Raw genomic sequence first — 26,954 nt, 5'->3', positions numbered from 1 at the left:
CGTGGCCGTTTTTTCCAGAAATTCGATGCGTGTGTACTTCCGTCGGCCGCCACAATATCGCCCTCTTTGAGACACGGACCGACGAGAAGCACTCTTCCCAAACATGTACCCCTGAGCTCCGAAATGGCGAGGCTACAGAAAAGAAGAGTTTGCGGGCACGAATTTTGCAACGAACGTTGTGTGAGACTGAGTCAGCTTGGCTTTTTGTACAGCAGTAAAAACTGGCTTTTTCATGTTTTGTTTTTTTCATACACTCCCCCTGTAATGTATGCATTAGGCTTGGGGTATCGATAAATAAAGAAGCAGGAATTCGTTTTAAAAACTATATACCTAGGCGCTGTAATTGTGTAGCATGTATAGCAAAGAGAATGACGCACCCTCGCACGATTTTTTTTTACAAACTTTAATGAACATTGCCCTTATGACAGGAATACAGATGCCAAAAAATGTCCGCAAATCATTGTTCGATAAAAGCATCACAGACAAATTCGATGGCAGTATGTTTGCTAGCTGCATGTAAAATCGATTGTAGTTTGAGGTCGTAAAAGAAAGTACCTCTGCTACGCTATTCCGAATACCCTTAATCGCGCATTGGTCGCTAGCAACGCTTCCATCGTGAAGCACCATTCCCGAATTCCCTCGAGCACCGTTCTGTATCTAGTCCTTTACGTACCGTACCCGTCGCTCTTTTGTTTTCTAATTACGCTGCATTTGTGGAAATCCCTGACTCAGTGTTTAACTAACCCTTGCAGGATAGTTTAAAAGAAGTTCAATAGAACGGCTTCCGGTTGAGCTAGCTAAAAAAGATTAAAATACCATGTAATTTGGCTAAATTTTGATCGCCAAGGACGCAAACATAGTTCTCTTAACTCTCGTCTACGCTCCTACCTGCCATCCATTTTTTTTAATATAATCACGCTGTCTTAAATCAGTGTTCTTCGAACTCTTCTATAATAATAATAACCGCTTCTGGCTGCCCTAGTTAAAAAACTTTGTAAAATACTCGTACTTAATTCTGATAGCCGAAGACGCAAACTCAGCTGCGTTGGTTAAAAGACAAAATGGCGCCGAGGTCGGCCATCAGCTTCGAGAAGGCAGACGGGCCAGCGAGTAGACTGCAGCTGCCAACGCCGTCAACGACGTCAACAGCACCGGCAGCTGAGAAGAGGGCGCAGCGGAACCTCCGGCACCATCCGGGTTCTTCTCCGTGTCGATGCGGTCCCTGTAATACTCGGCGACCTTCCTGTTCGGGTTTCCGCCAGAGGCGTTGAACCACATGCGGATGCAGGGCGTGTTGTCCGGCACCACCTTCCACGAGTGATCCCACACCTGGCGGTAATAAGAGCACCATTGTCCATGTCAGTGAAGTGCTGTTTCTCGCATAGCACACAGCCAAATTATCACTTCCGGAGCCATGAAACACAAGAGTACGCAGGCGTATGCAATTACGGGTGTAAAAATAAGTGCACCGAATGTGACACATTTTACGATATGAGCGAAACCTTCACATTTGCCGTATGAGCGAAAATTATAACTTGAAGTTTGGACCCGGCTAGTCCGGCATGTCGCTGCCGTTGATGTTCCAACGGCGCAGCCCTCTCCCCGGAGCTTCGCTGGGCGTTTCGCAATACGTTCATGTTTCGATGCGAAAGCATTAAGTGGCCCATTGAGCGAAAGAGCTGGAGTCGGCGTCTGTAATACCGAAACGGCTCCTTGGAAAGCATTCCAAAGAACGAAGCGTTCAACAGAGCGATCTCATAAACTCGGCAGTGTACCGAAGAGCACGAAAACTTGCGAGCTTGGGAAGTGGTGCAAAAATACAACGCCACAGGCACGTTAAGGTGTACGTGTTGAAGGAGCCTCGGTGTGGTTGACCCAATCCTAGCTCTTATCACACAATGAGATGTAAGTGTGAGACTTTGGCAGAGCAAAAATGTGTTTCTACGTAAATATATCTCTTTTTTACATTCTACTGTCCCCTCCTTTTTATATTCTTTACGTTAGTATGCATAGCGATAATGCTACACCCTGCAGGTTTATGATAAAAAATACGGCAGCCCTTCTCAATTATGGTTCAGCTTAGCTTTACGTGGTACGACTGAACTGAGGTTCATTTCAGGGTGGCGTCGAAACAACATCAAATTTTCCACCTTGATTGCCTACACGTACGCCACAGAAACGATGATACGTAAATGCCACGATTCAGCCTAGACCTCAGTAAAACTCGTTCTTACTATGCTTAACCTGGGAAACACCGGTTGGGCATCGTATATAGGCCTATCATTCAATCATTCCCCTTCGCCAATGAGGCTCCCCTCTGTCATTCCAACCTCCGACACAGTCTGTCTACCGAGGATAGTTTCACTGGCATGCGCGCGACATAGAGGTTTATACCAATATACAAATCGGTCGCTGCAACCGCGTGCCGTCATGGGCGCCGCCATAACAGCAACGTTCCTCTCCTATCTCCTACTTGGCTTGGCCAGCCACACGGCTTCTTGTTGCTCTTGAAGCCAGAATCACACAAAAAAAGAGTAACTTATTTTGTCTTCTTCGTCTTTCATGAAGTTCATAAATGATCCCTGACAGACCCGTTCGGAGCTCTACATTTTTATTAATAAGAAAACTTCAACGACCTATTACAGTAATGCTGTTTTTTTGTTTTGTTTTTTGCAGTTTCAGGCAATTTTGGGTTTTGTTGGCGAGCCATGCCAATGACAAGTAAAACGTATTCCTATCCGGTACATTACAGCGAGCTCGCTGAAGCGCGGCTTGCGCACTAGAGCCAGATTTCCCTCTAGTACACATTAGCATAAAACTCTGTGGCGCACGATTTCCGTTGGTGGTGCGTGTGCGTACCTTGCTGCAGAAGTCGGCCGGGTCCGCGTACATCTCCTTGAAGGTCACGCATTTGGAGCCAGTGGGGCAATAGTTCTTTCCTGCGTCAAAGGAGAAAGAGAGGAGTGATAACGGTTTTGTTTATTTTCAGACCATTGAACTCGTGCGCCGCGTAGTACCCGTTGCGTGTTAGTGGCTTTGGTGGAGTCGTTTTCAGTAGTATCGTTGACCGCTTATGAGTTGGTAAGCATGGCGAGCGGATCAAAACTACAGCGCGAGACAGAAAAGGGAAAGGAGCGACGTCAAAGGTGAGCGCTTGTTTGTGTAGTTACTCTGACCCGCCTTCCATCACGCCGGTGTCATGTTGGCTGTATTTCCGCACTACGCAGTCTAACCAACAAACCAGTTTGTCCGTCAGTTTATTGATGGTGAGTGGTGTAAGGCCCAAAACGTTCAGGTCAAAGGAAGTAGCGAAAAAACCATGGTTGATTTCTCTGTCATAAAAATCGGCAAAACACAAAAGTGAAATGTGCAGCGAAATCTGCCACGAAAGGAGCATGATTTGCGGGTCGGCGGCTGTCTTGTGGGTGTGCTTGGCGAGCGACGTCCCGCTGGCGGGTCGCTTCGGCAAAGGTGCGGCCACTTTGGTCCTGCTTCGTGGCGCGAACGGCAGACCATTGCGTTGCAACGAGCTCAGCTTGTGGAACGCGAGAGGCAGAGTTCATAGCTTGGATAGTGAATGCGCGGAAGCCTTTCGCTTCCTGCTGGCGTTTCTCTCTGCACCAAATCAGTCACGCCGCAGCCAACGTTTTTAGATTAGGTTTCTCTAAAAACGTTGGCCGCAGCTGACGCAGCTGACGCAGCTTACGCTGCCCGATCGAGGCGCCAACTGTCGGCGCTCGTCAACATCATGATGCACTACTTCGCTTCACCTCTCCTAGACGGCAGCACCATCCGCGTCAATGAAACTTGTGTTTGTTGTACTGGCGTCATTTCCGTGACGGATATGACGCCAGTAAAACCTTGGTGTATCACCGCATAAAACACTTTCGTGTTAAAAGAAGTGGGCACTATATACTGAAGCGAGGCTTTATATGACTAGGCTAGGCGAAAGGAAATCCGGTGGTCCTGTGTACGCAGAAAACTCCTCCGGCGCAACTGGATAGGCTTGCGTGTAAGAGCCATGTTGCGGAAGAGTTAGAACGGGAAAGAGTGTAGCTCTGTTCATCTCCGTCGCAGCAGGACGAACGCGTAGCGGGCTACTATACGTGAAGCGCAGATCAAACGACAGCGGGGGGCAGGGGGGAAGGGCGGTGCGGGCAAGCAGCGTCAATGTGGAAATGGCAAACACTGGCCACACGTTACTTCGAAGCGGGTAGGCGACGCGTCATACGTAAATCACCGGCCACGCGTTACAGCTTTGCTCTTTAATTTGGTAAAGAAAGCAGGCTTACAAAGTAGCTAATGTCCTGGTATTTTTACGCAACGACTTTTTTAACGTACTCGTAACGTACGTACGCAGTGATATTCAAAACGCGAAGCTTGACGTTACTGCTGATACATAGCGTAGTCTTTTTCATGAAGACCAGGTCTGCGTTTCCGAAAGCCCGCACGCATTTAATAAAACGGGGTTCACCTTATCCACGGAAATGTTTCCAGCAGCACACTATCGGATCGTTATCGGCTCAACCTCTGAGCAACATCCATTCCTAGGGTCAATCACACCGCCGATTCAAGATAGAGAGGTATGTCGCTCTCAAAGCCTCTTCGACAAGGGGGAAAATCAAACGCGCTTGTCAGCAGGCAGGGTTCTGCCACGGAGTAGTAGTTGCTGTCATTCACGCGTAAATATCATATATTAGACGCCTGTCTTGTTAACCCGTTCAAAACGCGATCTCTCTCCCCTGTTCTCCCAACGATGACATCAATCCAGTTATTAACAGCGGAGCTGTTGTTACTGGCCGTAAGTTCACCTTTGCAGGAAAAATGCCAACAAAATGCCCAGCGCTCGTGAGCGCGTGCCTCGCGGCGATCGCCGAGCGTCCTCGGCACGCGCAGTGGCTTTAGCAAAAAAAGAAAGAAGAAAGAAGCCCCAGCGCTGGCGTCAAGCGCTACCGCGCATGTAAAAAAATATTCCAGCGCTAATGCTAAAGATGAAAACACTTGGAAGAGGTCACCGCGGCCGCCGCATTCTCTAGAGGCAGACATGGGTACGAGTGCGCCACTACCCGAGTCGACTTGCAGATCCCGCCACCTCTGCCATGAGTCGATGACGAAGAGCTGGTGGAAGGCTACGATGTTGAGGGTGACTTTGCATCCACCACTCGCCGCGAAGAAGAGAACCTCTTCGATGCATATGACGACGATTACTCGCACCGCTACTATGCAAAAAAAAAAAAAAATGATACTGAAACTTGACTATGTGTCCGGCCATTCTCACCTACAACAGCTTCGCCACTCAAGCCTGGCGCGTGAGTGCAAGCTTTCCTGAATTCATCATCCTTCACCAATTCTATCATTTAATTCCGTGCCCGCTTCCCCACTTCAATTTTAGACTGATTTTATAGTAGTATGAGGTGGGCGTTTTAGCCCCTAAGCTACCCCGTTTCTTGGCCAATTATGATCCCCCACGTGGGCATTTGCCGTCAGTGAAGGGGCAACAGCAGCAGCAGCAGCAGCAGCTGGGACAGGTGACGCGTGCCCTTTCTGCCCCACTGGTGATCAGTATGATGTGAAATCTAGAACCCTTGCATATCCAGCATTATCGCTCACTCTGACGGCTATTGCTGCCGCGTCATGGCTATACCGTGTCGCAACCGCAGTTTTAAGAGCAATGACATGACGGCGACATGTTCACAGCCATTCCGGGACAGGGCTGTAAACCATTGATTGATTGATTGATTGATTGTAGGGTTTAACGCGCCGACGCAACGCAGGCGATGAGGCGCGCCGTAGTGGAGGGCTCCGGATTAATTTGACCACCTGGGGATCTTTATCGTGCGCCGAAATCTCGAACACACGGGCATTTTTGCTTTTCGCCTCCATCAGAAAAGCGGCCGCCGCGGCCGGGAATCGAACCCGCGACCTTGTGCTCAGAAGCGTAACGCCTTAGCCACTGAGCCACCGCGGCGGGTGGGCTGTAAACCATGTCGGATGCGAATATCGTAAAACAATCTACCGCACGTTTGTCAGCTAGGATAAAACTACGACCCTAGCAGGTTTAAATACGCTAATTAGCGAAGATGCGTGTTGAACGACCACGAGAAAATTATCTTTATATTTCGAGCCACCTGGGAATATACAGCTCGCCATTTTCCCTCTTGAGCTTCACCAGCGCTTTCATGTTCGTGGACTTTAAACCAGCTACATTGCGCGCTGGAGGGGGGTGAGACGAACGAACGCCGCAGCGCATATCGCGTCTCGTTGCCCTTGTCAGCGCGCGGCACCCGACACGATAAGCCTTGATACGATACGACTTCCGAACTACGCCGGGGCAGTTTCACGGACATTCTACGTCCAAGGACTCGTCAAGCGGAACACATGGATAACTGATCTTTGTCGACGCACATTAAAGGGCTCATGAAGACAGAATGCCATTTTGTTCAATTTCAAATAACTAGCCTTAGCAACTCACTCAGCCCCGGTAGAGCGACGAAAGACTTTTAACCGAGAACACAGATTATACAGTGACAAATTTTCAAATTTCGCGCTGCTGGAGTAACCTAACATGGGCAGGAGTGGCGTAATATGGGCCAGAACTTAAAACACAGTTATCAGTGCGGCAATTACACGTTAGCGTTCACGTTTCTTGGCAGTGGCCTATATCGGCAGCCGCCAATCGCACAAACAAGATTCTCTGACACCAGAGAAATCGCCAGAAAATTGGCGGGGAGTCGCCACTTCTTCGTATATTTTCTTTAACATGATTTGTTTGAAGTTTGCGGTAAAATTGGTACGTTTTTTTCGGGACAGAGCCCCTTTCGAAGGCCAGGTACATGTCCGCCGCCATCTTTGAAGGAACGCTTGCTGACAGAGCCATGCCGAAAATAAAATCACTCTCGGACATAAAATTCCCGGACTCCCTGCGCTAAAAGAACTACCGAAGTTTCTGAGGGGCAAACATTCTAACATCGCAGATGCAATTAGATCATGCAGCGTTGACTCTTTTTAATGAACCGAGCTTGTTTCCATCTTCATGGCCCTGTGACGTGCTGACATCGATACCGGCAGCCGACGGCGTGCACCGAAACCCAGAAGTGCCGACGCGCGTCCCACCCCGCGTTCGAGCAATGACCGCCCTTGGGAGACATCACCATGCTGACCCCCAACGTCCGGTGGAGGCGGAGCGCGCAACGACCGGCCAGCCGCCAGTTTCCTGAACCAGCACCTAGCTCTGCTTTCCCTCCGAGCACCGGCGGAGGGCATAAGAAGGCCCCGCACGCCCCTCGATCGCTCTCGCCTGCCGCCGTCGTCGGAGACGCTGTAGGGGACACCCGAAAGCGCTCCCGAATCCCGGCCGAGATAGAGACGACGATCATCCCTCGTACCCATCTACGTATACCAGAGAGCCCGCAGCAGAACTTTGAGCTCGTCCCCACGGCCCTGCGGCGTGCGTGGACATCGCCGTGCCCCGGAACGAGAGTCCCGACCTTCCCGGGCCAACACAGCAAGCGCACCCCGTGCACCAGACCACAGAGCGAGAGGCCTCGTCTCCGAGGTCCGGCGCCAGCAGTCTCCATGACCCGCTCCTACAAGTCGCATCATCTCCCTGGGTGAGCGCCCCGGCATCAGCGCAACTTCATCGCTAATTAAATTGCTTCTTTAGCCAAACCCGTGTTGCCCCTTTTCCCCTCGACTCCGTGTGGACGCGCCTAGTTGGTGGCGCGACGTTACCCCCTTATCGGGGGCGTCACAGCCCCTTCAGCGCGGCGTCTTACCAGCGGCGACCGGCGTAGAGCGCGGTAGTATCGCACATTTCTGAGACTGGCCAGCGGAAGAGGGCGGCGTGCAGTACCTGCGCGGAAGACGAAGCCCCTGGGCCAGTTGGGCGTGCAGGCGTAGTCGTCCTTGCAGGCGTCCCACCACGCCGCGCAGTCGCTGCTGCAGAGCGGAACTTCGAAGAAGCGCTCCTTGCCGATCTTCCGGTTCACCTGTGCCGGGGAAGGAAGAGGTGCAACAGAGCCATGCACGATCCCTCTGGGTGAAGCGCACAACACGAGGCATTCTCTTTCGAAAATAAGCATGAGGTCACTTCCCTCAAACTGTGGCTCATATTAAATTTCGTTACGCTCCCTGCAGCATTTCGCAAAATTCCGACCAAAATAAAATTCAGGGAAGCTTGCACTCACGCACAAGTCTTGAACGGCGAAGCTGTTGTATACGTGAGCATTGCCTGACAGTATCATTGTTTATTTGCATAGTTGCGGAGCTAGTAATCGTCGTAATATGCATCGAAGAGGTCGCCGTCTTCCTCGCGGCAAGTGGTGGTTGCAAAGCCATCCTCAGCATTGTAGACTTCCGCCAGCTCAACTGGCGAAGTTTGCACTAATTAGCCCGAAGCTTGAACTGTAGCGAAGCTGCATGATTGGACACGCCACCACACATTTGTAAAAGTTTGAAATCGTTTATTATACACGTACCGTCTTTGCATTGCACTGTGCTAATAGTAGTCATCGTAATATGCATCGATATCGTCGTGTTCCTCATGCCAAGCATTACATGCGCGGAAGCGCTTGACGACAGCGCTGGAGTTGTTTTTTTGCTAGAGCCACTCCGCGAGCCCGGGACTCGGCGGTCGCCGCGAGGGGCACGCGCTCACGAGCGCTCGGCATTTTCTCGCTTCTCGTGGTTTTAGATGCGACTGCATCTCATTCACTCGCCTTGTCCCTCCATACGGCGTTGTTGTCCGTCCACACCCCTCCCCCATTCTCCTCACCGCGCGAGCTGCGCTCTCCGCCGCTCACCCCTCTCCTCTCCGATAGCGAACACTCCCTCGCGAGGAGCATTGGATTGGATTGGATTCGATTGGCTTGGGTTGGCTTGGATTGGATTTGGATTGGATTAAAGAGGATTGTGTTGCGTCATAGCCGCGCCACGTTGCGTCATAGAAGCGGCAGGGGGTTCACGGCACGTTTCACGCGATGGGAGAATCAACCTAACGGAAACAACAACGGAACCCCCTATGCGTCGCATCAACACAGGGGTTCCCGCGAGGGGAGGTGGGAGTAATTTTTGCCATGGTGGTGGTGGCAAAACGTTTATTGAGCCAAAGGGAAGGGGTAGAAGGGCGTGGTTAACCTCCTAAGTCCAGGAGGCCTCTTGTCCGGGCTGCCTCCAGTGCACGCCGCACCAGGGCGACCTGGCGCTCCGGTGCGGAGCTGGTCAGCTCGGACTCCCACTGCTCAGGGGAAGGGGAAGGGTGGGGATGTGGGTGTTGGGGGCAGGAGAAGACGAGGTGGTAGGTGTTGAGAGGGATGTGACAATGTGACAATAGGATGATGTGCTTAAAGTATACGTTTCGGTCTGTAGTTGGCGGAGGATGTAGGCCTGTTTGGTGGTGAGGGAAGGGGGGGGGGGGGGGGGCGGGTATCGCCGTCGGGAGTTAGTGTGGTGGGAGAGGATGGAGTTGTACGTGGGGTCGAGAGGTGTCAGGGCTGCTGGTCGGGGGGTGGGGGAGTTGCTTGGTCAAGGCGAGGCCAGGATTTTTTCTTTTTTTGCTAAAGCCACTGCGCGCGCCGGGAACGCTCGGCGGTCGCCGCGAGGCACGCGCTCACGAGCGCTCCGCATTTTCTTGGTATTTGCTGCAACACCGGACTTGAGGCTTGAACAACAGCTCCGTTGTTAATAATTATTGAGAGGAGCATTTATATTCTGTACCAATAACAGTGTTGTTGGCATTAATAACTCTCTTAAAATGTTTACCTGCGTCATAAATTGAAGTTTCAAGTCAGTAATTATTGACTTGCAACTGGGCTCCTCATCAGCCCAGTTGCAAGCCATGGGCAGAGTTTGCGACAGCAGCAAAAGAGCAGCATTAGCCCACCACGGTGGGGTTCTGTCGCGTGGGTGTCGCCTGGATGCCGTGAATATGAGTCATGCCGCGCACCTTTATCACGTGGATCATAGCACGGCGTAAGAACATGCGTGTTCTTCCATGGACCGTTTTGAAATCGCTGATCCGCCGCCCAAACGTTCGCTGCGCTGTCCTCGATTACAGCCGCGTCCTCAGCGCCTTTCTCACGGTGGGACGAAGGACAAGTCCCACGTACGGCGTTGTTTTCCACGAGCGTCGACTTACCATCCCCCGTAACTTGCGTAACCTAATCTCACGCACCCCAGACAAGACGACGCACGTGTTCGGTGCCGCAGAAGATTAAAAGAAAATACGTCCGCGTGAAGCAGAGATGGCAATCTCTCAGTCGGAGAGTTTCATACTACAGTCACGTCGCGTTAATATGGACGCCTCTGTTCCCCAGAAAAATCGTCCATAATGTTAGTTGTCAATAATAACTAATCAAGGTCAAAAACACAAACATGAAGGAACCCATGCCGAAGGCGTCTCGCTTTTGATTTGGAATATTTCCTTTCTTGGTCTACGCTTAACATCAGCCACTGCTTCCGCCGAACTGACCAGAGAAGTTTACGTACCGCCTTGCCTTCTATGCGCATCGAATATTGTTACGAATTATCGTCCTCTTATCTTGTCCTGAACCTCAGGACCTGCTTTTTCGGGCGTATGCCGCACCGGGAAATCTTGTTTGGTAGGAAAAGGGCGTCACGTCACTACCCTAGAGAGTTATTTTTCTGATCACGATGGCACTGGAAGGGAGAGTGTTCCGAAATAAATGCATGCTTCTGCCAACAGTGAATTTCTGGTACGGGCTGGGGCCACTGGGGGTCACCAGTCATTTTTTATATATTTGCACTGCGTCCATATATAGTAACAAGACAAAAATGCCTGTATTTACCCGTTTCACCCCCAAAATCCGCGGGTTTCTCTATTAAGGGGGCAGAATTGCATGGCAAGAGAGCGGTCGCCGAAAATTTCGTTCATATCGCGGGGTGTCCGTATTTACCGGGTCGATATTAACGAGTCGTGACTGTAATATATACTAGAGGGACATCTGATGAATTGCAATCGCGGGCCGTCATGGGCGCCGCCATTGCAGCTATAACAGATTATAGCTGCAATGGAACTTGCGCGACGTTCAGCTTATAGCGACGTTCTTATTGAAGCTAATTACAGCGTATAAAGCGTCGTTCCTCGCCCAATCGGCTTAGCTAGCCAAAAGGCTTATTTTTGTCTCGGAGGCTAAATCAACAAAAAAGGGGCAACGTTTTTTTCTTGTTCATCTTTCATGAAGCCTCTAAATAATCACTGACTACTAAATCTTCTACAGCTTCAATGTTGTTATAACAAAATGAATTTGAATAATCCTTTACAGTAATATAGTTTCTTTTTCTGCAGCCAAAGGCAACTTACCAGCCTGCTTATGAGCCTGTCCGGAACGCTCGCTGATGTGCGGCACCCTTAGGCAGTGGAGCCAGATTTCCCTATATACTCGGGTACAAGCTCATGTAGTGATGTAGTGTATCATGTAATAGCTCAGGTAGTGTACCACTCCGCCGAAGCGACGGACCCGGATGCCGACGCGCGCGCGTTTTGAATATCGTGTTAATTTTCACCCCTAGGCAGTCGATGCAGGAATTTATAAGCAGATTAAGTGCGAGAAATCACGGAAACGATTCGTGTACGGTGTGGGGATCGCGACTTTCCCGCGAACCCCTTTCTGGCTAGCTTCCCATCGCGGCCGGCGTTGCACAACGCACCTCGCTTCCGCGACGGGAGCCATACGGGAGGGCGCCAGCGACCGGAGGGTTTGTTGCCACCCGGGTGGAGGCGTTGACCCTTTTCCCCTCTGCCTTACCCGAGAACCAGTTAAAGGGACCCTGCAACACTTACCATCGACTACTCGGAATGTATTTTGGGGTAAGGTCTATTGTCCCAGAAATCTCCTCCCGCAAGAATTATGAAAATCCGTTCGCTATCACCGAAACTACGCGCGATGAGAAATCGCGCATAATTGTTCCCTCTCAACTCGACCGCGGCCAACCTGACCAAAGCTGCGCAGCTGCGCGCTCTCGCCCGGAAAGGGGGGCGGCTCGCGGCGTTCTGTTCGGTGGTCTTCGATATATCACAGGCCGGGGAGTTTTCTCCTTTTCGCCGCAACGTTGAGGGGTCTATTTCCGGTCTGGTGCCACAAAAAGCAGGCATGGCTGCCTGCTCGAAAGCGAGCGCTCAGGCTGGTAGGTGTCACAGAATTGTGCGAGGTAATTTAGTGGCCGATGCCTCGGACGGGAGGAGCGACAAACAACTCCCCCCTGGATACGAATACAGGATGTGATTCGGACCTGCTAACCGGCGATAGGTCTACGCCTGATTGGCCGCTGGCGTGAGGCACGAGACGGGGCACGGGAAAACAGTTTCAGAACAACGGACATTTACTTCACATTCACGGGAAATTCAAAACAGACTGACAGAAGGTTTGACGAGTGAATAAGACAATGCAGTTGACACCCCGTTGGGGTCAGAGATTCCAAGATACCAACACGAAGTACATTAATCACAATGAAAGAAAAGGTACACGCCGTTACGAGCCCGAGGAGAAGACGACAGTAAATGAAGGGGACAGTAGAGTATACAATAGGCGGGGTTCGAGGCTTCCCCCAACTACTAACAATAGGCCCGCTAGAAACACATACCGCGTGGTGCACTGAAGGAGGCGGATAAACCCGTGCAGTCCGCTTAGGGAAATACAACACAGAAGATGAATATGAAGAGTCCGAGGAAAGGTGGAGAAGGGGAGAACATCTTAGCTGCGGTCCGGCTGATGGTCTCGCCGGGGTGACGGAGGCTGTCGGTCGTCTGTGGTGGGGCGCCGCTGATCAGCGACGCAATTTGGGTGAACTCCGGCCGCGCACTGTCGCCTCCAATGAGGAATCTTCGGGGGCCCCAAGTTCACCGCCATCGTCGCTCGGCCTCCCCAGCACAGCCCTCAAGGCCGACGCCGCGTCCCGGCCGTACGTCCGGCCACCACCAGTTCTCAGCCCATTCTCCCCGGAAACCCCGCGCTGCACCACGCACACCGTCCACCGGGCCGCGCGTCTTTCGAGAATTCGCGGGGCGCAGCCTTCAGTAGGCCGGCACTCTCGCCCACCTCTCTCCCCGAAACACATGGCCAGTCGACCCGGGTGCGACAATGGCGGCGAGAACATTCTTTCGCTTCGCGGTACGGCTCCTCTCGGCGAGCGGCAAGAAATGGCGAGCGGCAAGAAAACCCGTCAAGGAGGGACATGAATTTCGCGACAGTAGGGCGTTTTTGAAGCAATAAACGTTTGTCGTCGAGTGGTCTCGTTGAAAGGAAAGTATTGAGTTTGTCACTCGAACTCCGCTTGCACTCAAAACAAAAGAAACACCAAAAGCATGCGTTTAGGTTCAGACATAGAAGAGGTTGTACACAGCGCCGACGACGGCGGATAGTCACAGGAAATGCGAGAAATAAGCCGCGAAGTTGACCAGCGACAGCCAATAGGACAGCCATGTCCAGAATGGCGTCGTTTAGGCCATGCCAAATATTCCTGGCAGTGTAATCTAAACGTCGCGCACGTTTACTTGCACTGCACAAAGAGTGCTGCAGGGTCCCTTTAAACTATCGTATCCGCTGGAAATGTTGGAACATATACGTTACAGACGTCCCATACCTCCGAACTGATGCCCCAGTCCACCCAAAGGAACTGGTGGGGTGGAACAGATTTTAGCTGCTATAAATTATTTCTGCAGGAGTTCCAGGACTGATAGAAACCAGTGCTTCAAAGAATTTGTGCAGCGTGTTTCAACTTGTACAGTAATCCAACAAACATGTTTTCGTGTTAAAAAAAAAACATTAATACCTTTGTGAAAAGTGTCCTATTCCTCCCGACTATCACGTTTCATGTGCATAGATGCACAATGTTGATGTATATACTCCGCAATTCTTGAAATAGGGTCTTCGCTGAGCACCCAGGCTCAGCATGACACGGTTCATGATGCATGGTACAGAGATGCGTTATCCCAGGCACGGCATAATGGTGTATCGTATTTCGAGAACTAGGATCATCTACATACACGGCCCCTGGAGTTCCCCCTGGGGAGAGATCGAGAGTGGTCGTGCTACACCACTATGGAGCGCATCTTGAGCCGTGCCAGGCCAGCCCAAAAAATACGAATGCCGCCGGACGGCCCTCCAGACACTGTGTTTTCGTTAACAAAACGTAAAGCTTCAAAAATATCTAATCACACAAGCACGATCACAAATCACATCGGCGAATCATCACATCATCACATTGTCACAATTCCGCGCACTGGCATCGAGCCGTGTGTCTTATTGACGTGACAGCATTATTAGCTCATTTTTCGATCCCCCGTGGCTCCTAGCCGTCCGCTATCGGCCATGCTCACCAGGCGTCCACGGAAATACGTCACCGCTGCCACCCGGAAGCTACGACTGAGGCAGCAAGATTCGCTGCATCCGCTGAATCTGCAATGTGGCGCTACGGTAACAGAAGTTTCGAAAGGAGGACAATGATTCAGCGTCGGATACGAAACAAACGACGCGCATTTTCCCCAGGTGTCGCGACTGAGCGGTGAAATTTATTCTATGCCCAGTCGGTGGTAGCACGCTTAGCAGACACGGTTTCGAGCCGTGCCCGCAACTTACGCCATCCCACCAAAGGGTGTTTCCACAGAAGATCAAAAATATAAATTTCCGGTAACTCTGCCCTGAGGCTATACTTGTGGGCAACGAGGCATGTCATAGTGAAAGTCGTAGTAAGAATTTCGATTACTTTAGGATCTTTAATGTGCGCCGAAATCTCGACAAACCTGCGTTTTTGTGTTGTGCTTCTATCAGAAAAACGGCCGCTGAGACCGGGAATCTAACCAGCGTCCTTGGACTCGGAAGCGCTATTTCAACCGGGACTTATTCCGGCCGGCACCAACGGTGGGTTACCTAAGTAAAACAGGGGACAAAGGATTAACACCGCGGTCTCTCAGAAATCAAGGAAGGCATAGATAATAAGACAAAAAATAGCTAGAATTAAGTCCACTATATAACGTCTAATCACACAGCTTTTCAGAAACTTTTCAATATTCCCACCGTTATGTCTCCGCTGCCAGCTCAGACAGATGGCGCCACGCTGCCAGGTTAAAAATCACCCTAAAAATAGGTTCGAATATCCCCCCAGAGAACAGCCACGTAAGAATGCTCGGCCGGGTTCTGGACAAGTGGGTGGTTTCCAACTCACAATCGCCAAAAACAGAAAATCTTTAACCAATTATTGCCCACAAGCAAAACGTCCACCCAAGAGAAGAGAAAAAAAAAGAGAAAAGAAACGATAAGACTCATGCAAATACTGATCATGAGAGAGAGAGAGAGAGAAAGAAAGAGAGAGAGAGAGAGAGAGAGAGAGATAATAACTTTAATGAAAACCAGCAATGTTAGCCGAGCCGTCGGGCTGGCTTGCTACGCTAGATGAGAGAAGAAAAACAAAAAGGAAAAAAAAAAGAGAAAAAAAATGTGAAAATGAAGAGATGTCATTTGATGAGGCCAAAATTTTCAATCACAAAGCTCTGTCCACTTCTGTGCTCCGAAGAAACTCCAAGAGAGCTTTTGATTTCACGTGCAGCGCGACTGGGACCCGACCAAGGACCCAAAACAGCCCTCAGCTCAAGTCCCGCACCAAGCTGCCTGCACAAAGATAATATGAGTTTCTGTCTTTGCACAGTGTACTTTGGACACACGCATATAACATCATGAATAACCAGAATATTGCAGCGCTTGCTGAACCACAAATTTACCCGCACCAAAGAAATTAAAAAAGAACACCATCACTAGGACAGCGTATAAGGCAGTTCTCAACCTCTCAATTTTGACCGTGAGACGAACTAATAAAGGGTGGACCGCCAGGGTAAAAGAATGAACATGAATAGACGGGTCTAGAAGACGGGGACGGCCATTTAGTCGATGGAGGGATGAAATAACAATATTGGGTCAAAGAATGGACGCGGAGAGCACAGGACAACCGCGGGTGAAGGTCAACGGGAAAGGCCTCTTGGTGATAATGACGAGGTTTTAAACTTGTGCCTTCCTAACGCATTTGAAAAAATCGGAGAAACCGCTCTCCTAGCACGAAGAAAGCGGATGTAAAAACAAAATCGGGAGTCCATCATACCCCATTTGAAAGGAAACAGGCACTCCCAACCAGAAAAGAAAAGACAGCCCCCCCCCCCCCCTTCGCCCCCTGAAAGGAAACCAGTGCACACCATGATAATAGACATGGCACCGATCCAGCGACCCCGCACGAAAACTTTCCTCCGCCAAAAATATGCATACAATTCTACACAAGGAGGGGCGGTATGGCAGGCTCAAGTTCATTCGGGAAAAGTATCAATATCACGAGCCCACAGTACACACAAACTTCGGGATGTACGAAAGCACCAGGCCCCAATTGTCTTAGTTGACTACTCTGGCTATCTTTCTGGCGGCATGACCTTTCAACATACAGGAACAAAGAAGTGGAAGTTGGAGCCATGGAGCCATCCTCTTGGCAATCCGAATAGAGGAGGTATCAAATAGAAGCGTAACATCATTGCACACTCCCAAAGGACATTATACCGTTTTATGGATGCAGAATACCGAGCGATTCGGTAAGATATTCCCATCCATAATGTAGAAAGTTAACAACGTCACCTGAATAGCCGGATCCAATAGTCTGGAAGCGAACGACGCACTATACAAGAGGCACACGAACCCACATGCCATGCTCCTTGTGATCCCGACTGCCACACTGCCTTCTTCGAAAAACGTTCAGAACGGATCCTCATCCTATGCCGGAACATCTTTCCCTTGCTGCAACGTGGTCTCAATGCCGAAGAATCACAAATTCTGCGGACGAAAAACCAACACAGCTATATGAAAATCCATGAGCGTTAAGGTGCTCCGTGAGAATATCAGACATTAACAGAGAACTCTGCTAAACGAGGGGACGCATCCACCCTCTTGCGCGCAATTCCTAGCCATCTCCAAGGATATCGCCAGGGGAGAACAGCTAAAACATAACATATTCTACTTCTCCGAGGCATGGGAAGCAGACCTGACCAGCTGGTTACCTCAAAATCAGCGCAAGCTTTTTGAGAGGGCAAGGGAAGGAGCTTGAGAGGGCAAGGGAAGGAGCTGCTGCATCTGGTGCTGTAGACTCAGGTTTCCCCTTTGAGCTCCCTGCCACCTCTTTACAACATTTTCGTAAACCACAACTCGTTCTTGCTGAACAAAGATATTATCTTTCTCTCTCGCTCTCTCCATCTACCTCTCCCGCTCTCTCTTGTTCTCTCTCTCTCTTTGAAAAGAGCAAAATTGTTCAGCTCGGCCTAGGCATCACAGAATAAACATTTTGATACACTGACTCCTCGCTCAAACTGACCAACACTTCGCATTTGCATTTGCTAGCATTTCTCTTTTCAATAACCTTTCGTGCTCGTTAAGCATAGATGGTGTTAGGATCGGCCAACACAGGTCTGGGAAAAATTCCTCGCAAGCTCTAGAGCAAGGTGTGCGCGGATGAATAACCCAGAGGCACGAGGAGGCAAGGTTAGCTGGCGCCAACGGCGGCGGCAGCGGTTTCATGTGGCGGCTTCTATATCCTCGGTTCGCCGGATGCTGCAGGCCACTTCTTTCCTTCATACACGTATGAAAGAAGGGTCCACCGAAAGGAAGCGGTTTCAAGTGCCCAAGCTCTTCGGTTTCCAACCGTCGGCGAGAGCAGGGGATCACTCGTCTTCACGTGCTGGGAGCCGAGTTGAAATTCCGTTCTCACGGGGCCTCCAAAATGAAGACTTGCGCGAAGTGGTGCAACTCCGGCACAAGACACGATCGATGACGTGGATATTCACCCTTTCCATCGACCGAGTGGTCCGTGTGCATCAGCCATGCCTCATGTCGTGGGCGGTACATCAAGTGTCGTCCACTGCCCACCTGATTCAACCACCTGTGTGAAGTTAAATTCCCTAGCCAGGGATATGGGGAATACGAACTCCATTCAAACGACCGTATTCGTGTTATTCTTGTTCTCCGGTCTCGACTGTCATGTAGAATAAACCTCCTGTACAGTTTCCTCCTAAGCAGTCATCTTGAGTCTCGAGTCCGACACCATTCCGAGCCGGGACCTGCGGGCCTGAATGAGTCAGACAACCCAAGGGCCCCTCATCTCTAACAATCGGAAATGCAGCAGCTGCGTACGAACACACTTGTGGGAGTCGAAGCATCGCTATCGCGCCTCACATCTTAGGATAAAAACGTAGATGTCTCTGCAATTTTTTTGTGCGATTGCGCCATATTATGGTTAACAACCCACAAGCGTGTGATGTTCGTACGTGCCATCGGTGCCAACGTTCGTACCACTCCACGTGCATACAATACCGTCCTTCGCGGAGACGAGCCCAAGCCGACCTTTAAAGGGTTTCTGCAACACTTACCATCGACTACTCGGAATGTATTTTGGGGTAAAGTCTATTGTCCCAGCAATCTTCTCCCGCAAGAATTATGAAAATCCGTTCTCTATCACCGGAACCACGCGCGATCAAAAATCGCGCATAAATGTTCCCTCTCAACTCAACCGCGGACAACGCTACGAAAGCTGCGCGCTCTCTCCCGGAGAGGGGGGCGGCGCGCGACGTTCTGTTCGGCGGCCTTCGATATGTCACAGGCCGGGGAGTTTCGTCCTTTTCCCCCGCAACGTGAACGGGTCTATTTCCGGCCTGTGCCACAAAAAAGCAGGCACGGCCTGCTCGCAAGCAAGCGCTCAGGTTGGTAGGGCGTTTTTGGAGCAATAAACGTTTGTTGTCGAGTAGGCTCGTTTAAAGTGGCATATTTAGTTCGTCACTCAAACTCCGCGCGCACTCAAAACAAAAGAAACACCAAAAGCATGCATTTAGGTTCAGACATAGAAGAGGTTCATACACAGCGCCGACGACGGCTGATCGTCACAGGAAATGCCAGAATTTAGCCGCGAAGTTGACCAGCGACGGCTGTAGGACATTTCGTCGAAAGGTAATTCGTAGCAGGTCAACTCGCAGCAGGGCAATTCGTCGCATAGGGCAATTTGTAATAGCGCAATTCATCAAGATGACAATTCGTCACCCTATTAGAAGTTTCTTGTGTGTTTGGGAGTGCTGTGAACTGTACTAGTTGGTAGGGATTCATTCTAAGACTACGCGAAACAACAAAGACCTAGGCATACACAACATAGGACACAGTGCAGGCTAACAAGGGATTTTTATTCAGAAAAAACAAGTTAAGAAAATAAAATCCTCCGCGCGTGCGCAAAATGACCGCGTCGTACATTAAAAACATGAACAAATATTCAAACAATATACATCATGCTGCAACGCAAATACATCACGAGGTACCCTTATTCCTATATCCCGAATCAAGAAGAGCTATCTCGCTGGTATCGAGAAGATTGTCACACAGTGATGTCCCTCTACTTCAACGCTTCGACGAACAGTTAGAAGGCAAAGGCAACGTGCAACATTTGTCTACGATATTCCTCCCCGCAGAGAAGACATACGTCTCCCGCCTGAATTCAAGGTACGTGTACTAAAACTGTAAAATATTAGGTTAACCGTATATAAAAATCCTTTGCAAAACAGCATTTCCCCGCCTTTTTCTGTCCTGATGACTTCCATAGCGACTGCGAAAACGAGTGCTTAGTGCAGTTATTTTATAGTATTTCGCTGGTGAACTTTATCGCTAAGTCTTGATAGTTCGTTCTGGAAGCTCCATTCAACTTTCGGCCTTGAATGATAAGATTGGTCCGGCGAACGCGCAGCCTCCGGTGCACTGTCAGCTTCAGGGTGAATTGGACTTTTCTGGGAAGCCTTCTGAGCTTTATCTTTTATGCACGCACGTACCATGCCCCTCTTTCCCGAATTCCTTTATGCTGTAAGCCTGGAAATGTAACAAAAAGTTTTTTTTTAGCGACTAGATGCCCAAGTGACGAGTAGCCCTATGACGAATTGCCCTACGCGACCGATTGCCCTGCTACGAATTGCCCTATTACGAATTGCCCTATTACCAATTAGAAGTTTCTTGCCTGGGCCTGTGGGGACGGCGAAGACCTCGGCCGGCCTGTGCGCGGGCGTGCGCGCGCTCGCGCGCGCTTCCAGAGCGGCAGCGATACGGCAAGAACGGTGGCGTCACGTGATACCTCCTGTCATGGCGGCCACTCGGCGTTCGTTTTGTCGAAACCGAAACTGACACGAATAAACGACGCCGTAAATGAATGTTTACGCTGCACTCGACCGTCTAATCTGTTATTCTATGATTAGTGGGCTGGTAGGCACGCATACCAGCGAAAAAAACAACACCAAAATTTCGTGTCAGTACTCCTTTAATGGAATAGTTCGGGGGGGGGGGGGGGGGGATTTAGCAGGGCATGTACGCGGCGGCTATTTAGTTAAGTACTAAAATGGTAAATATGGGAGTAAGAAATAAATATAACCAGAGTTCGCCGTAGGCACGGGGGAGACGGGACTAAATGATTGTTTTACATTTCTCAGTTTCATTTTATTTACTTCTTCCGTTTACAATGTCGTCAACGTCCGGCGACCGATCTTTCGCCGTTCTCATAATTGCTGTCTGAATTCATGATAAGCCGGCTCCTAAAAGCAAAAAAAAAAAAAAAACAGAACTTCTGGAAACACCCACGAAACAGTCCGAACAGTCAAGCCAAAAGCATACTCCCATTGGGCGAATGGATACGGTTCATTTTGATCAGTGAAACAGCACGATCTGGCTCATTTTCGCAAACTACGACCTGCGTACAGGTTTTCAGGGCGTTATCTCACCTATTTTCTTGCCACCTCTTTTTTAGGGGAAAGTTGCCGAGTGTTTTTTTTTTTTTTTTTTTTGTCAGTGCAGTTTTATCTTACGAAGTTTCGGTTTGTGGATATGGCTCGATTCGAAAGATATGGCCCGATTGTGGATATGGCTCGATTCGAAAATGTCACCCACTAAAATGTAAATCGCAAACTTTCCAACCATTTTAAACGTATATTGTAACAAATTTTTAATGCGTAGCATTCTTTGTTGAGCACACCCACAGGCAGGACAGTGTAACGCCCTGCATTTCCACAAAAATGCTGATTTGGCTAAAGTAACATTTGCAATCGTTATAATAGCGTAAATGAAGATCATTTTGAAAAACCAGAAATTAAAAAAAAACGAAAATAAATCGTTTACAGAAAATATCAGACGAAAAAAATGCACCTGTTGCATCTCTCCCCCCCCCCCCCCCCCAAAAAAAAAAAAAAAACCGAAGAATAAACGAAGACAGTCCGCAAGAGAATTTTGGAAATACGTATAAAAATAGCGTAAATACGCCTTTCCCCTTCGGAAAAAAAAACATAATTAGCGAAGTAAAGGCCCTTCATTACTCTATGGTATATATTTACATCACTGACGACAAGAAACAAAAGAAAATTATAGGAATGGAATGGAATGGAATGGATGACTTTATTATAGGAGGAGGCCAATAGGCCCTCTTGGGGGACGTGGGAAAAAGGGTAGGGGAAGATGGGGGGAGGGGAAGTCTTCACTGCACTGTAAGGGTTCACTTAGCACGGTATGCACAGCTAAAGTTGTGGTGAGGACACTAATACGACCGTGATCGGGGTGTGCAATTGGAGCCGTTCAGGAGCCACAAAGGGCGTTTTTGGGGGGGCCATCTAGAGAGTGGGTGAACGATCCACCATCACACTACTTTATAGAGACCTGACTTGAGACCGGATTCTGTAATTTAATTATAAGAAAAAATAATCCGACGTCTTTCGCTACTCATACCACACTTGGCCGGAAAGAACTCGCACTCTAGAAAAGCGGCATAAACATGCTTCGCATTAGTTGAAAATTCTCTCAATTTGTGCCGCTTTCGGTATGCTTAGGAGGTGCGGCCCGTTGATTATTTACGCAGACGGTAATCTCAAGTTTCAACCTAATCCCTAAGCTTCAAATGTTGTGCTTTGCCTGTCTTGCTGACGTCATTCCTTAAGCTAATTACGCCTGCTGGGTGCATAGTTGGCTTCGTAGCTGAATCAAACAGCAGCATGGAATCCGAGCCTGCGTGTATAGCAAAGTGGTCGAAGGGTATTGGCTTCGAGGACATACCGTGGCGACACCTACGAGTGACGTCACTTGTAGGACGCCGGGTAGTGTTGTCGTCTGTTGTCGTCGCACAGTAGCCGGGATATCCAGGATAATGCCGAACGAGAAAGCAGGTCAGAGGAGATAGACATCCCACCAGTAACGACAGAAGCAGTAAGGAAGGCTTTGAGAGAAATGAAAGGGGGCAAAGCACCTGGTGAAGATCAGATAACAGCAGACCTCTTGAACGATGGCGGGCAAATTGTACTTGAAAAACTGGCAAACCTGTACACGCAATGGCTAATGACCGCGACTGTACCGGAATCTTGGAAGAACGCCAACATCATCCATATCCATAAGAAAGGTGACATGAAGGACTTGAAAAATTACAGGCCGATCAGCTTACTGTCAGTCGTCTACAAGGCACTTACCAAGGTAATCGCTGATTCTGCCACCTTAGATTTCAGTCAACCTAAAGAACAAGCAGGGTTTCGAAAAGGCTATTAAAGGACCATATTCACACGATCAATCAGGCGATAGAGAAGTGCGCGGAGTACACTGAACCCCTATATATATATAGCCTTCATAGATTATGAGAAAGCATTTGACTCGGTCGAAACCCTAGCAGTCATTCAGGCATTACGGAACGAGGGTGAAGACGAGCATTATGTAAGATTGCTGGAGGATATCTACAATGAGTTCACAGCTACCATCATCCTCCATAAGGAGAACAGTAAAATACCTCTAAGGAAGGGCGTCAGGCAAGGAGACACGATCTCTCCAGTGTTATTCACAGCATGTTTACAAGAAGTATTCAGAACATTGGATTTTGAACAGGTGGGATCGAGTAAGGGTTAATGGATAATACCTCAGTAACCTCAGATTTGCTGATGACATTGCCTTGCTAAGTAACTCGGGGACGAATTGCAAAGCGTGATTACCGCACTGGACAAACGGAGTAGAACCGTGGGCCTGAAAATTAATATGCAGAAAACTAAAGTAATGATAAATAACCTCGGGAGAGCACAGCGGTTTGAGATAGGTGGCAAGGCAGTGCAAGTGGTTAGCGAATATATCTACATAGGCCAAGTTGTGACCCCGGATCCCAACCACCAGACAGATATGATTAGAAGGATAAGAATTAGGCAGAGTGCATTCGGCAGGAATCCTCAGATAATAAATGGCAGCCTACCATTGTCCCTGAAGAAGAAAGTGTATGACAGCTGCATCTTACGGGTACTCACCTACGGGGCAGAAACTTGGAGGCTCACTAAGAGGGTTCAACTTAAATTGAGAACGACTCAGCGGGCAATGGAGCGGAAAATGTAGGTGTAACATTAAGTGACAAGAAGAGAGCGGAGTGGGTCAGGGGACAAACGCGTGTTAAGGACATATTAGTAGAAATTAAGAAGAAGAAATGGACGTGGGCAGGGAATGTGATGCGAAGGCAAGATAATCGTTGTTCATTAAGCGTAACAGAGTGGATCCCTAGAGAAGGCAAGCGTGGCAGGGGGCGGCAGAAAGTTAGATGGGCAGATGAGATCAAGAAGTTTGCGGGGATAAATTGGTCGCATGTAGCACATGACCGAGGTAATTGGAGAACAACGGGAGAGGCGTTTGCCCTGCAGTGGGCGTAGATAGGCTGGTGATGACGATGACCCAAACACGTTGTCTGCAGACCGAATAATCCGGGCAAGCTATCAGAGACTCGCTTGTTCCCGGTGACACCGCCGCGTTTAGATAGTTGCTACCATCGCGACCCACAGCTCGTACGCAGCCAGCTAACGCCAAGGACGATGCAACTGATGCCGAGAAAAGTACGCTGTAAATTCACTATGAAATAACTGTGACGGGACATGTACGAGACTGTGTGCAAGGAAACACCTTGTAAGAGCGGCGGGAACTCGTAGGTTACTTGTGATCTCATTGCACGTACTGCTCGCATTGTCTGGTAAATGAATGACTACGTGAGAACGGTGAGCGAATTGCTTCACCGCACATGCTTAAAAGTGCTGCTCAATATTATCTGCAGTTTGCCTTAAGCAGTGTCTAGTTTCCCTACAATGTTTTTTTTTTTTTTTATAGTTATGCCCGGATTTGATTAACGATCACTGCCGTAGCCTGTACTCTGCACGGCTGATATGTTTACTTTTTGCGACAACTTGTCCGCAATTTATGAACGGTATGAAGGCAAGTTTTCAACGCCCTCGAGCGGGTTTGGACATGGCTATATTTAGTTTTCATTAGGACGTCGGCGTGGGAATTTCTAATTGCAATGTGAGCTTTTGTCTGTTTACAGTGAGCCGGCCTTTCTTTAACATCAATTCCGAAACTCACGACTGCTCATAGAAGACGAGGCTGTGTACGAGGCGAAACACGTTAATGATTTGGGGTAATGGGGAGTTTTAGAATACGAGGATCGAGCGTTGGGGGCCCCAAAAAAGTTAGTGGAACCCAAACGCAACACGGGCGTGCGCGAAGAGAGGGTCTTCAACAGCTCGCAGCCGGCTTGCGATGCACGTAATCGAGTGTTGGGAGCTTTAGGCTCAGCGCCGGGGCAGATATTTCATCGCCGCTATCGTTAAAGTTGCGAATGACAGTCCCAAACACAACTTTTCGCCGCACTGTCACCCCCTTCTCTTATGTGTAACTGTATCCGCGGTGACTGCCGTTTAAGCGCTCGATGATCAGGGTGCCTGCCACGGCCTCGGCCGATACTTGCGCGCAGGCATCGCCACCCTTCGGCCATTCACCACACCGCGCGTGAACGGGCCGGCGGTGCTGGGACCGACGTCCGCGGCCGGTCGGCGTAAATGGCAGCAGATATTTGAGCATCGCCTTCAAAACCACCTCTGATGGCACTACCTAGCACAATTTCTCACCGCATTAACATCCGCTTTCACCAACCTGGAACTTCGTTTACACGACCTGTGTGGTTTTAAAAAGCGGCGACAAGCTGTTGCTGCCGCTACATGCGTCGGTTTGAGCCGCTACGTCGGCCGTGCGGGTACGCACGGCGGAGTCAGCGGGTGCGTGTGCGGAGCGTTTCTGCGAGCAGTAAAAGCTTTATGATTTCCCGCTTTATACATTTCTCGCAAACAAGGGAAATCTAGAAACTTAACTCGGCGGCCTTCGTAGTCCACATTGTTGATCGGGGAAACAAGCCGCAGCTTACGCTTCGGTCACATATACGCCTACACCACCACGCTCAAGGTTTTTTGCGGATAATGTACCACAGTTGATACGGTTATAAAGTGCCCATGAGGTCAGACTGCGCTTGACGCAGTGAGAATGAACTTCAAACAACGAAAATTAACACGAAAATACTTTTAGAACGCGCGTCCTAAACGAAGTGCCACGCGCTGCAAGCCAAGTACGCAGCAAGATAGGAACGGGGATCCTACAAGTGACGTCAAAACGATCGCAGCGCCGGCCTCTCCAGTGGTGGGCCTCGCAGCCAATAGCTAAAAATTGGGGAAGGGGGCTGGGGTGGGGGCATTCTGGCAAACTCGAACGGGCTCGTTCAGTAAATGGGGCCCCCAAAACACCGGGAGCCCCGCTGTCTAGATGACTGAGTGAACAGCTCAGTGGTGCAATCACCACAACTTTTGGGCAAAATAAAGTTACTACTACTACTACTACACTCCTCACGGAACTTGGCATTACGAACTTTACAACCATCGAGAGAGAGAGAGAGAGAGAGAGAGAGAGAGAGAGAGAGAGAGAGAGGGAGAGATCAGGTCTGCGCGCCGTCTGCTTCGTTTTATTGTGGACGTTTTTCGGCCCTAAGGCAAAGCACTGCTGTCGCGGGGACAAAGGGAGAGAAAGTAAAAATACACACAAAAGCTTTCGTCGCCGCGCAAGCCAAGCAAGCGTCGATTCAACGGGTCTGCCTGTGAGCTTGTCTATCGGAGCCGATCCCTCGCACCCCTTTTCTTCTAACCTAGCGACTGCAACTCCCAAGAGCTATGCTTTTCACTTCTTTATCCTGATATGGGTACCTGCTGGCCACGCCAGTGTCGCGAAGCCAAGGTCTCTTGATGTTGTTCGTTCGGTTTTTGCGTTCTGTGCCCGCAGCCAGGGCTCTTCCTCCAAAGTGTTGTGTGTAAAAGCGCTTCGGACGCGGCTGGGCCCTAGCCCTTTTTTTTCTGAGAAACGGCTCCGGCGCGTGTGTCTGCCCGTCGGCCGACCGGGAGACGACGGCTGTTGGGGGAAGCGAACCCTCGCCTCGGCTTCTGTTACCGCACGCACTGGCGTCTCCGACCCCCCGTTGCGCGCCTACGCGGGCCGCTGTGTTCTTCCGACGACCTTCCCTTTTCCCCTGTTTACTTTAGTGCGTTTTGTCTAACTACTTGCTCTACGCCCGTAATTCTCCAAGCGTGCGTTTTCGAGTCGAAACCTTGTGTCTTGTGTTTTTGGTCCTTTTCACTTTGGCGGGGACACGTCTGATTGGAGCTTAGAAGCGTCTTCCTGATTGGCTGCGGGTGTGCCTAAGACTTGCTCCCGATAGTCCGCACACGCTAGGATGCGCTTTTTCCCCCAATGCGTCCCCCCAAAGCAAATATAACGCGGCCCCTCTGGCGATTGAGAGAGAGCAACACCAGGAGAGCCGCTTGCTGCCGGTCGTCGTGCCCTCCCGCCGGGAGCCATTCGCCCGCCAACTATGTCCCGCTAAGTACCCTTAATCTTTGACTGTCTTTCTCATCTATGTAACAAGTGTATTCATTCTAATTCATATGTGCTAAATGTCACCAATGTCATCTGTAAAGTAAACAAGTTAACTTTAAAACCTCTTCGACGTCTCGACTTTTTCCTTCCGATCTTCATGCTACAGTAGCGGCAGTATGTAACCAAAATACTACGTTACACCAGCATGGACGG

General features: G+C 49.8%; 1 protein-coding gene across 1 annotated transcript in view; it reads right to left on the bottom strand.

Annotated features, from left to right (window-relative positions):
* Positions 1-390: 390 nt before the first annotated feature.
* The window catches only part of LOC144169290 (folate receptor gamma-like), a 52,156-nt gene continuing 25,592 nt past the window's right edge, over positions 391-26,954 (bottom strand). Inside the window, exons 3-5 of the mRNA XM_077698367.1 lie at positions 7,853-7,988; positions 2,860-2,939; positions 391-1,329 (exon numbers count right to left, since the gene is read on the bottom strand). Coding sequence (XP_077554493.1) covers positions 1,081-1,329; positions 2,860-2,939; positions 7,853-7,988 — 465 coding nt within the window. The 3' untranslated portion in view covers positions 391-1,080. The remainder of the gene's footprint in view (positions 1,330-2,859; positions 2,940-7,852; positions 7,989-26,954) is intronic.

The sequence above is a fragment of the Haemaphysalis longicornis genome, unplaced genomic scaffold (genome assembly GCF_048455015.1).
Source record: "Haemaphysalis longicornis isolate Haplotype H1 unplaced genomic scaffold, Haemaphysalis longicornis Haplotype H1 scaffold_2, whole genome shotgun sequence".
Classification (NCBI taxonomy): domain Eukaryota; kingdom Metazoa; phylum Arthropoda; class Arachnida; order Ixodida; family Ixodidae; genus Haemaphysalis; species Haemaphysalis longicornis.
Note: the sequence above shows the minus strand (reverse complement) of the source record. Positions and strands in the feature narration are given on the sequence as shown.